Source organism: Penaeus vannamei, chromosome 11 (assembly GCF_042767895.1).
Source record: "Penaeus vannamei isolate JL-2024 chromosome 11, ASM4276789v1, whole genome shotgun sequence".
NCBI lineage: Eukaryota > Metazoa > Arthropoda > Malacostraca > Decapoda > Penaeidae > Penaeus > Penaeus vannamei.
In genome coordinates, this window is record NC_091559.1 from 40,986,288 (window position 1) to 40,998,787 (window position 12,500).

The 12,500-nt window shown below is 45.3% G+C and overlaps 1 protein-coding gene across 1 annotated transcript in view; it reads left to right on the plus strand.

Moving 5' to 3' along the window:
* Positions 1 to 12,500, plus strand: part of LOC113820423 (CTD small phosphatase herzog) — an 87,154-nt gene that overhangs the window by 72,826 nt on the left and 1,828 nt on the right. Inside the window, exons 2-4 of the mRNA XM_070127298.1 lie at positions 8,256 to 8,506; positions 8,800 to 8,949; positions 10,016 to 10,201. Of these exons, the coding sequence (XP_069983399.1) occupies positions 8,256 to 8,506; positions 8,800 to 8,949; positions 10,016 to 10,201 (587 nt within the window). The remainder of the gene's footprint in view (positions 1 to 8,255; positions 8,507 to 8,799; positions 8,950 to 10,015; positions 10,202 to 12,500) is intronic.

A 12,500-nucleotide genomic window follows, 5' to 3' on the forward strand; every position in this document is an offset into this window, starting at 1 on the left:
TCTCTTCCTCTCCGTTCCTCTCCTCTCCCCCCGGTCTCGTTTTCTTGATAAAATAATTGAATAAAGAGAAGAGGGAAGGACGAATGAGACGTAGAAAGAAAATGAATAACAAGGGGAAAAGAGAGAGAGGGAGAAAAAAGACGAGAGAAAAGGACAGAGAGGGATAATGGGAGACGAAAAAAGGGAACGGGCAGAGAGCGGAGCAGCAGCAGCTTCTTGTGCGTTTGTTTGTTTAAGCAAGACTTTCTCGTGCGTGAGAGCGGGGGAGTGTTTACAGCACACTCGGGTTTTAATGCGTTATTATCAACCTCTTCTTCTCCCTTCCTCTTCCTCCTCCTCCTCCTCTTCTTCCTCTTCCTCCTCTCGTTTATCTCTTTTTCCCCTATTCTTCCTCTTTTGTTTTACCCTTCCTTCATTTTCTCCTCGCTCCTCTTTTCCTTCGTTTGTCCTTCTCATCGTCTCGCTTCGCTTTTGTCCTGTCTCCCCTCTTTCTTTCTTTACCTCCTGTCTATCTTCTCCCTTTCTTTTCCTCCTATCTCCTATCTTCCCTCTCTTCGCTCTTCCTCTATTCTCTCATTCTGTCTCACTCTCCCCTTGCTTTCCCGTCTTCTCTTTTTCGCCTTCCTCTCCCCTCTCCCATCTCCCCTTTTCTCTCTTCTCCTCCTCCTGTCTTCCTCGCCCTCCTCTCCCCTCTTCCCATCCTTGTCTTGTTACCCCTTCCCTCCTTTCTTTTCCTCTCTCTCCCCACCTCAGTCTCCCCTCCCCCTCTCTCCCCCCTACCTACTTCTAACACCACCTCCTCCTCCTCCTCCTCCTCGTCGTCGCCGTCTTTCTCCTCCTCCTCCTCCTCCTCCTCGTATTTCTCCTCCTTCCTCTTTCTCCTCCTTCCTCTGTATCCTCATCCCTCCGTCCCTTTTTCTCCTTTGTCACCTCTCCTCCTCCTATCCTTCCCCCTCTTCCGTTATTCTCTTGTTTTTTTCACCCTTCCATTTCATACCAGTGCGGCGTAGAATAGTTTGAGAAATGAGGAAAGGGAAAAGGAGAAAGAGCATGTAAAAGAAAATATAATGATAATTGAGAAAAAATGAAATGTGGAGTAGGAGGAACCAGGGTTGCTGAGAAAGAAGAAAAAGAGGAAGAGGAAAAAGAAAAGGCAACATCGCCATTGCCAAATTAAGCCTTAAGTGTAAAGCACGCTCGTACGTTTTTATGTGTACGTGTACGTGTACGTTTGCGTGTCCGTGTGCGCATGCTTGTGCTTGTACGTGTGTGTGTTTCCGTGTGCGTGTGCTTGTGAGAGTTTGCTTGCGAGTCAGCGAGTGAGTGAGCGAGTGAGTGAGTGAGCGAGTGAGTGAGCGAGTGAGTGAGTGAGCGAGTGAGTGAGTGAGTGAGTGAGTGAGTGAGTGAGTGAGTGAGTGAGTCATTTTGTGAAGAGCGGTCGACTCCAAAAGTGTCATCTCATTTTTCCTGCGAAGCGTTACATTTGTCTTCTGTTTTGTCATCGCCTCAGCGCAGCCTTATGTTAAACCCTGACAGACGGATAAAAGCGACACAGACAGACAGACAAAGAGACAAATGGCTTGCGTTGATTTGTATTTAGCTGTAGATAGATTGATGGATAGGTCACACACGCACGCACGCACACGCACGCACGCACGCACGCACGCACGCACGCACACACACACACACACACACACACACACACACACACACACACACACACACACACACACACACACACACACACGCACGCACGCACGCACGCACACACACACACACACACACACACACACACACACACACACACACACACACACTCTCTCTCTCTCTCTCTCTCTCTCTCTCTCTCTCTCTCTCTCTCTCTCTCTCTCTCTCTCTCTCTCTCTCTCTCTCTCTCTCTCTCTCTCTCTCTCTCTCTCTCTAAAGTCAACAAAATAACAAAGCTCCGAATAAGACATTTAGACATGACAGATAGACAGACAGACAGACAGACAGACAGACAACCTCGGGGGAATCAGGAGCCCATCCGACGAGAGGAAAGAGGAGCGTGAAGCGAGAGAAGCCAAGGTCACGTGAAGACTGACGGATCGCCGATGTTCCGTGACCAGAGGCTGTCTCCGTGCGTTACTCCGGGGGCGGGGGCAGGGCGATGTGGGGAAGGGAAGGGAGGGGAAGGGGAGGGGTCCAGGCAATGGGGGCGGGGGCGGGGGCGGGGGCATGGGGGCGGGGGTGGGGGTCCAGGCGGATTGTTTCTTTTTTATATTTTCGTTGTGGTTTATTGACTCGTTTGTTTGTTTGTTTGTTTGTTGTTTTTTGCGTATATTGAGGTCTTTGCTTTGTGATTAGGATTTTTGTTTATTGTATTTCCACACCATGGCAGACAAACACGGATTTTTTTTATTTCAAATGTATCTGCGTGTTTGTGTTTTTACATGTTTTGTTTATCATTTGTTTCACGTATTGGGAGATATGTTTTCTTCCTTCGATTAATTTATTTATCCCTTTGTTGCTGTATCTTTTCTTCGTCACTCTTTATTCTTGTCTTCGGTGGTAGTCCAGCTCACGGTTGTTGATGCGAGAGGGATCGTGTGCACCGAACGTTCGTGTGCACGCGGTCTTTGTGTGTGCGTATCGGATGTGGATGTGGCTCGTGGGTTGCTAGATAGATGCCCGGTAGAGGTCTTGCTTGCTGAATTTTATTTATTTATTATTGTTATTGTTTTTTTCTCTCGAGCTTTTATCACAATAGTGATTTTAGTTTTCTCGTCCTGGCTGTAACTGTGTGTTTATGTCGTCCCTGTCCTTTTTTTGTCAATTTCTATCACGTTGGGACTGCTGTGCTATTTTCTTATTTCTCTCTCTGGGTACGTCATTTATACTCGTTCTTACTCCTATCACGAAGTTTCGTCTCAAAGGAATTCAGTTCATTTTTCATCCTGTCTGCTCTCGTGTCTGTGACCTTTTTTCAGGCTTTGCCACTCTGGACCTTGTTGAGATTTCTTTCCTCTCTGCAACTCAGCTTTTGTCTCTCTCTCTCTCTGTCTCTCTCTCTCTCTCTCTCTCTCTCTCTCTCTCTCTCTCTCTCTCTCTCTCTCTCTCTCTCTCTCTCTCTCTCTCTCTCTCTCTCTGTGTGTGTGTGTGTGTGTGTGTGTGTGTGTGTGTGTGTGTGTGTGTGTGTGTGTGTGTGTGTGTGTGTGTGTGTGTGTGTGTGTCTGCGCGCGCGCGTTTTAAATTTTAGTTTTTTGTTTTTGTTTTATTAATTTGTGTGTGTGTTCGTGTTTGGGATTGCATGTGTGTATATTTATGAGTAAGCGAGTGAAAGAAACCGAGAGTATGAGTGAGTGAGTGAGCGAGTAAGTGAGCGAGCGAGCGAGCAAGTGAGTAAGGAAGGGAGTAAATGAGAGAGAATGTGATTGAGCGAGCGAGTAGTAAGCAAATGTATGAGTGAGTGAGTGAGTGAGAGCATGAGTGAGTGAAGAGACTGTGAATGAGTGAGCGAGTGAAGGGGCGTCGCGGTGGCGGTTGGTAGCGGCGGGGTCAGGAGCACCAGCTTATCTGGGCGACAGTGCGGGCGGGCCGGAGAGGCCCTGTGAGCGATAGCGGCGGCAGCGGCGGCGGCGGCGATCACGGGGATCGTACTGCCCGTCACGCCCTTGGTTTCCCAGGCACAGGAACAGGATCCCGCGCTTGCACTGCCTGTGTATTCTCTTTCTTCATTTGTATTTCTCTTCTCTTGTTCTCCTTCTCTTTTTCCTTTCTTTTTTTTTTTGTCTCTCTCTTTCTTTCTATTTCTTTCTCCCCCTACGCTCCCCTTAAAAAAGAAAAAAAGAAAAAGAAGAAAGACACGCGCGCGCTCTCACTCACTCAGAGGTCGGTCCCCTTTTGCAAGAGTCAGCAGTACACTGCCCTTGCCGTGCGCAGCATGACTGGGAGACGCAATTATGCAACTGGCACGAACGAGAACAAAAAAGGCAGCGAGAGAAAAAAAAAAGGTTTCAAGATTGCGGGTTGCTGGCTTCAGCTACCGGCGGCGGTAGACATGGCCCGCGTCGGCTGCTTCCTGTTGCGGGAGCGCGTGCGTGCGTCTTGTTTTGGTTTTTGTTTGTTGTTGTTGTTCTTCTTTGGCTGCCTATTATTATTATTTTTTTTTGGGGGGGGATTTTAGTTGTTTTTTATTAGTATTGGCATTGTTGTTGCCATTATGGTGGTTGTTGTTATCTCTTAATTGACATACACTCCGCGTATCGGTACATTCGTCCGGTATTAACGATGCGGCGTTCGCGTGTCCGATTAATGCTGTTTGCGGCGGGCGAATCCTGTTGAAATCCTCCCGTTGAAATCCCCCCCGTTGAAATTTTCCCGTTGAAATCCTCCCGTTGAAATCCCCCCCCCCGGTGAAATCCTCCCGTTGAAATCCTCCTGGTTGAAATCCTCCTGGTTGAAATCCTCCCGTTGAAATCCTCTCGTTGGAATCCTCCCGTTGGAATCCTCCCGTTGGAATCCTCCCGTTGAAATCCTCCCGTTGGAATCCTCCCGTTGAAATCCCCCCCGTTGAAATCCTCCCGTTGAAATCCTCCCGTTGGAATCCTCCCGTTGGAATCCTCCCGTTGAAATCCTCCCGTTGAAATCCTCCCGTTGAAATCCTCCCGTTGAAATCCTCCCGTTGGAATCCTCCCGTTGAAATCCTCCCGTTGAAATCCTCCCGTTGAAATCCTCCCGTTGAAATCCTCCCGTTGAAATCCTCCCGTTGGAATCCTCCCGTTGAAATCCCCCCCGTTGAAATCCTCCCGTTGGAATCCTCCCGTTAGAATCCTCCCGTTGAAATCCCCCCCCCCGTTGAAATCCTCCCGTTGAAATCCTCCTGTTGAAATGCTCCCGTTGAAATCCCCCCCCGTTGAAATCCTCCCGTTGGAATCCTCCCGTTGAAATCCCCCCCGTTGAAATCCTCCCGTTGGAATCCTCCCGTTGAAATCCTCCCGTTGGAATCCTCCCGTTGAAATCCTCCCGTTGAAATCCTCCCGTTGAAATCCCCCCCGTTGAAATCCTCCCGTTGAAATCCTCCCGTTGGAATCCTCCCGTTGAAATCCTCCCGTTGGAATCCTCCCGTTGAAATCCCCCCCGTTGAAATCCTCCCGTTGAAATCCTCCCGTTGGAATCCTCCCGTTGAAATCCTCCCGTTGAAATCCTCCCGTTGAAATCCTCCCGTTGAAATCCTCCCGTTGGAATCCTCCCGTTGGAATCCTCCCGTTGAAATCCCCCCCCGTTGAAATCCTCCCGTTGAAATCCTCCCGTTGGAATCCTCCCGTTGAAATCCCCCCGTTGAAATCCTCCCGTTGGAATCCTCCCGTTGAAATCCTCCCGTTGAAATCCTCCCGTTGAAATCCCCCCGCGTTGAAATCCTCCTGTTGAAATCCTCCCGTTGAAATCCCCCCCGTTGAAATCCTCCCGTTGAAATCCTCCCGTTGGAATCCTCCCGTTGAAATCCTCCCGTTGGAATCCTCCCGTTGAAATCCTCCCGTTGAAATCCTCCCGTTGGAATCCTCCCGTTGAAATCCTCCCGTTGGAATCCTCCCGTTGAAATCCCCCCCGTTGAAATCCTCCCGTTGGAATCCTCCCGTTGGAATCCTCCCGTTGAAATCCTCCCGTTGAAATCCCCCCCCGTTGAAATCCTCCCGTTGAAATCCTCCTGTTGAAATCCTCCCGTTGAAATCCCCCCCGTTGAAATCCTCCCGTTGGAATCCTCCCGTTGGAATCCTCCCGTTGAAATCCCCCCCGTTGAAATCCTCCCGTTGGAATCCTCCCGTTGAAATCCTCCCGTTGAAATCCTCCCGTTGAAATCCCCCCCCGTTGAAATCCTCCCGTTGAAATCCTCCTGTTGAAATCCTCCCGTTGAAATCCTCCCGTTGGAATCCTCCCGTTGGAATCCTCCTGTTTGAAATCCTCCCGTTGGAATCCTCCCGTTGAAATCCTCCCGTTGAAATCCCCCCCCGTTGAAATCCTGCCGTTGAAACGTCTTGGGGATTCGACGCCTTGTTCCCCGTCGCGCGAGGCGGGGGCTTCGGAGGCTACAGTACACAGGCGCTTAAACTGCCGAAGGAGAGTTCCGATAGGAGGAGGAGGGGGCGGGGGGAGGGGGTGGCGAGGGGGGCGTAGGAAAGAGGAGGGCTGGGAGGGCGAAGGGAAGGATGCCGGGGGGTGGGGGGGGGACACGGACTAGGAGGGTAGGGAGGGTGTAGGGTAGGGTAGGACGAGAGAGGCAAGGGGGAAGAAATAACAGGGCGGGGAGGGGAAAGGGAGGGAGGGAGGGAGGGAGGGGGAGATAATGTGGGTTGTTGCGTGCAGAGACGCTAATGGCACAACAGTTTGTCTTGCAGGGAGGGGGGGTGGGGGAGTAGGAGAGTCGGAGGGTGAAAGTGGGGAAGGGGGCGAAGGAGTAGAGGGGGAGGGGGGGTGTTAGCAGGGAGGGGGACAGTATTAAAGGAAAACGTGGAAGCGAAGAGGTGGAGGGGGAAAGAGGTGATAGTGGGGAGGGGGTGACAGGGGAACGGGGGGTGTTGTTAACGGGAGGGGGGGGAGAGTTGAGGGACGGTAGTAGACGAAGGCGGGGTGGAGGGAGGGGGAGGGGTAGGAGGGTGGAAGGGGTAAGGAAAGAGAAGGTGGGAGGGGAGGGAGGGGAGGGGAGTAAAGGAAGTCGGGAGGGGGAAGAGGTGGGAGAGGAGGGAGCACGTGTGACCATAACGGCCCCCTTGTGTTCCCAAGCGGGGTGGGTGGCGGGTGGGTGATGGGTGGCGGGTGGGGGGTGGCGCGGGCGTTCGGACGAAGGGCGCGCCTCGCTCTGCTCAGCCGTTTTGCTTGTGACCCACATTCTCTCGCCTCCGTTTGCTTGTGCCTCTGTTTCACCGCTCCATTTACCCGTGACTTTTTATTACTTCTTATCTCATTTAGTTTGGTGTTACCAACATTTTTTTCATTATATTTATAATCTTTCCCCCCCTTTCGGCCTCTCACAACCCCTCACCTCCTCTCTCTCCCTCCCTCTCCATTTCCCCTTCCCATCTCCCTCCTCTCCTCTTTCCACCCTCCTCACGCATTCGGTTTCTTACCATCTCACCCCCCCCCCCCCGGTCACACCCTCTAGTCCCCTTCCCCTTTCCCCTCCCCACACCACCCACACCCCTTCCCCTTCCCCCTCCCCACCCCACCCACACCCCTTCCCTTCCCTTCCCTTCCCTTCGCTTCCCTCCCCTTCGCTTCCCTCCCCGCCCTCACCCCTGCATCTAATTCGCGTATCCCATTCAAACTTTTGAATGACTTAGAGCATGACTAAAGCTTGTTGCTCTTAAGGGCGACAGGTGCTGTGGCTGTGGCCCTGCATGCACGTGGTGGCAAGGCAAGCAGTGTGGTTCAACTTCACTGTGGCTTCAAGTGCATTCTTCTCCCTCTTTATCATATTTAGAAGGAGAGTGAGTTGAGTGATTGAGTGTCATTATATTCCTCTTCATTTTTTTGTGTAAGTGTACAGTATGGGTGTATAGGTATTTTTTCTGATGTTATTACTCCGCAAATTCAAATATGTCTGTTTGTTTGTTAGCAGGATTACATGTGTTGCTGAAAGACTGTGATGAACTTTGATGTGGGTGTTGGCTATGGCTGGAGACATTAACTAGGATTTGGTGGTCATTTAGAATTAGACTCAAGAATGAATTTTTAAAGATAATGTGGTTGATAGCATTAGCATTTCATTCTCTTTCACAGTTTTTGGTAGACTTAAGTATTTTGAAATGTGGCACTCACTCTCACTCACTCACTCACTCACTCACTCACTCACTCACTCACTCACTCACTCACTCACTCACTCACTCACTCACTCACTCACTCACTCACTCACACACACACACACACACACACACACACACACACACACACACACACACACACACACACACACACACACACACACACACACACACACACACACACACACAGCATTTAAATAGGATTACACTGCAATTGCTACATTTGTATCATAAATATTTTTTTATAATTTTTTGTAAATGTAATTTTTACTCGTCTTTGTGTTTTCTCTTTTCACCAAAGCTTTCTTTTGCCCAGCTGTCTCTCCTACCTATACTTACCCCTTTTCTTCCTTCCCCCCTTCCCTTCTCTTTCATTCTTCCTTGAGACAATATCATTACAACGCTTGATGCTGTCAAGAAAGTTGACCAGATTCGCTAAGACCTATCTACTCTTTGCAGGAAGCCAGAATGGGAAGAAGCCCAAAAGAAGCATCTTCCGCACGCTATTCTGCTGTTGTGTGTCAGGAGAGAGCGACAGTGGCGGATCGGCCAATGGCGTATGTGTCTCAGAAGATGTGTCTCCCTACACCCACCTACAACCCCCCACGGGGCCACAGCGGCACCTCCTGCCAGCAGTCAGCCATCGAGACATGCACAAGAAGTGCATGGTTATTGACCTTGACGAGACGCTTGTCCACTCCTCCTTCAAGGTGAGAGTTCAAGGATATCACTTGATTGATATCTTATTCTTTTCATTGAATCATGTATTTATTTACTGGTTTATGAATTATTTATTTGATATATATGATTATGTATTTATTTCTTATCTATTGATGAATTTATTTTTTGTTATCATTTGTACAATTTGCTCTTTTATTCATTTTTTTCCTTGGTGAATATACGGATATATATTCTCCTTCAGTCCATGTTGGTCATTTCTGCAGTATTTGATTTAAAAAGAAAAGAAAAAGTGGATCCCTCAAAATACTTCTTTCCTTTTCAGCCTATCAGCAATGCTGATTTCATAGTTCCTGTTGAAATAGACGGAACCATCCACCAGGTGTATGTATTGAAACGGCCGTATGTGGATGATTTCCTTCAGAAGATGGGGGAGCTGTACGAGTGTGTGCTTTTCACAGCCAGTTTGGCCAAGGTTGGTGGCTTGTTTTGGTTCTTAGTCAGAAACGCCATACAAAATTTCTGTGATTATTTTATAAATTTTGGGTTATTTTTAAGAATTATAAATTTTTTCTTTCCTTTCTTTTCTTTTTTCTTATGGTAATATTACCATATTTGATAATGTTACAGTTGAATATATAAAACCATTGGTTCCCAACCTCTCCTATTATGTGGCCTACAATGACTATATAATAATCCCCATACAGTGTCTTCAGTGTCTAATCTTTTCAGATTCAGTCATAGATAGTGTAAAGGTGTTAAGAGCTATAGGACAGAAACACTATGGAAAAATTCCAATTTATTTATTTGAGAGATATAATCATTTATTGGTACTGTAGATGAAATAGAATGATTTATTTAAATTCTCTCTCTCTCTCTCTCTCTCTCTCTCTCTCTCTCTCTCTCTCTCTCTCTCTCTCTCTCTCTCTCTCTCTCTCTCTCTCTCTCTCTCTCTCTCTCTCTCTCTCTCTCTCTCTCTCTCTCTCAAAACTTTAAAACTTTAAAACTTTAAAACTTTAAAACTTTTCAAAACTTCAAAACTTCGAAATTTTAAATTGCTGAAATTGTTTGGAACAGTACAGTTCCTACAATTTTGGTGTACTTCTAAATTAGTCATTTGCATTAAGAGAAATATTTGAATGTGAAAGGTGTGTCTTGGGCAGATTTTAATATTTTGTTAAGATATGAGTTTTAGTTCATTTAAGAAAAAAAAAAAAGTTTAACAATTGCGCCTATCCCGTCAAAAACAAAAACTAGATAAAAAATCAGCATATGACGTGACATTTGTATTAAGTTGACTTTTTTTTTTTATGGCCTAATGTCACCTATAAAGTAGTGGGATGAGAATTACATATGAAAAAAGGAATTACTTTCTCCAACTGTCTGTTAGAGAGAGTTAACAAAAATTGCCTTTTTTTATGATCAAATGACTGGAGCAAGATAGAGAAAAGGGTGGGGGGTCGGTGTGTGCACCCACACTCTAAGGAGCATCAAAAGTATTTTTAACTATAAAGTCACTCTGAACCCCTTTTGTTTTCCAGTATGCGGACCCAGTGGCTAACCTGCTAGACAAGTGGGGGGTCTTCCGGGCGAGGCTCTTCCGTGAGTCATGCGTCTTCCATCGAGGCAATTACGTTAAGGACCTGAGCCGTCTAGGCCGCGATCTTCACAAGGTGGTGATCATGGACAATTCACCAGCTTCCTACATCTTCCACCCTGACAATGCTGTGAGTTTTTGTGTTTTCTGTATTCAACAGTCTGATAGTCATCACCATGCTTCTTGCTCTTCGTTTTTTTTTGTCTTCTTTTTCTTCCTTTTCCTTTTGTTTTCCCTTATCCATCCTTGTTTTGTTTTTTTATAATTTTATTATTGTTATTTTTTAAGAGTCCTCTTTCTTTCTCTTCTCTTTTGATAACTGTTATTTGTAATATAACTATTAACCTTTCTTTATAACTGGGGTAAGAGCCTCTTAACCTGTTGGATCCGGGTGAATCACAGAAGTCAAAGTATGGAAAATACGGGCATTTGTTTATTTACGTAAGTAGCCAGCATCTTGGGCGTGTATTGCGTAGGGCGGGCACATGTGAACACCCATGAGTGGTGACAAGACTCTGTGCCTCCCCTTTGTAAAGTTACTTTGTGTAAACTTTTTTAGCCTTTTTGCCATTTTCCAGTGACCTTATTTGTCTTTTTATTTGTTTTATTCAGATGGTAATGGCTTATTTTCCTTGCACAGACTTCATATCATCTCTCTCTCTAGTAAATAACTCGGCAGCTAAGAATACAGTGCGTAGCATGGAATTGATGTCTTCCCTGAAGCCAGAACTCTTCCAGTCATGGCTTATGCACTTTACATTTCACATTCGTTTATCGTTAGCAATAATGCTGTGATGCCCCCTTCTAAATGCCAAATGAGTCGAATCACACTCAAAGAGGTTTGTGTGCTCGTGGCGTGTCTTTTCCGACACCTTGGTATTTGTTCATAATTGTGCAAGTTCACGTCACCTGGCACACGTCCATTTTCCCCAATGATGGCATGTTGATGTTACCTGGCCCTCAACCCAGATTTTTCCATCGGATCATGGGATTTAAGGGGGCCATCACGCTCGAGAACAAAGTTCCTCAATTTTATTGGATTTTCGTGATTTAATATGTTATGCATACATATAAAGTGATAAACACCACCAAGTTTCATATCATTTGGATAATACATAATAAAGTTATTTAAGAAAAACATGTTTTTGAACAATCACAAAATTTTTTAAATTGTACTTATCCATTGAATAAACTTGTTGAAAAAAGTACCACCTTTATTCTATAGCATTATCTAAAACTTGCAAAAACCAGATGTTAAAATTTCCTATTAGTTTAGTGGGAATTTATTTTTTCTAAATGTTTAGTCTTATGAACATGAGGTATAGTATATGGACTTGTATTACCTAGAAGGAAAATTTTGCCAAAGCCTGCTATATTGCAGGAGATTTTTTAAAAATTTTCGAGTATTTTTGAAAACATTTGTCACGACGGCCCCTTCATACTCCAGAACGAAATTTGATAATTATAAATGGATTTTCGCAATTTTTTATGTTATATGTATACTATGATTTAATCCACCAAGTTTCATATCATTTGGATAATAAACAAAAGTTATTTTGAAAAAAGTTTTTGAAAAATTAAAAAAAAGTTGTGTATCTCACTTATCCAAAATCTGAACCTGTAAAAAAAAAATACCACTTATACTCTATAGCAATACCTAAATCTTGTGTGATTCAGATTTAGAAATTTCCTCTGAGTTTAGTGTTTTTTTAATGTTCATTGTTATGAATATAGAATATTAATATATGGATTTTTTTTTCACGTGAAATGAAAATCCCCAGGCACAAAAAATTGCAAATTTATTCAGCTTTCAAATGATCCAAACCCCATTAGAATTGCCCAAGTAGTTATGGAATGACACAAAAAAAAAATGTGGACAAAGGTGTAGTTTTGAGATATCAGGCTTTGAAGTTGAAGATGCATTTTCCTCTTTTATTTATTTTTTTAAAATCTGATCTCTGTGTCAATTTTGATGCATTCTATGGCATTCGCATGGTAGTCTGAAGTGTAGCTGGTACCTGGTCCCCCCCTTTTGCAAGGTACTAACAGCAATAACTGCACATGATTGTAGAGGTACCGCTTGTCATCACAGGCTTTGCAGTAACATTACAGTACCCCGTGAGGCATTTCATACAAATAAAAACTGCTGCAGCTGTGATTAAGATATATATCTCATCATATTATGTTTAGTAGATACAGGAATAACATCTGTCATTGGTAGTGTCCTCTTAGTGTGTGATGAGGGCACATTCAGAATCAGAATTGCCAGTTAGCTACCAGAGAATACCAAAATGAATATTTAAAAAGTCCCTTTTTTTTTTTGTCAAGGGGGGGGTCAGAGATTGTCATAACTCTTTTATATTTATGTATTTAGCTGATATATTGCATCGGGATTTAAAAATATTCGTCAAAAATTTAGAGCAATGGCC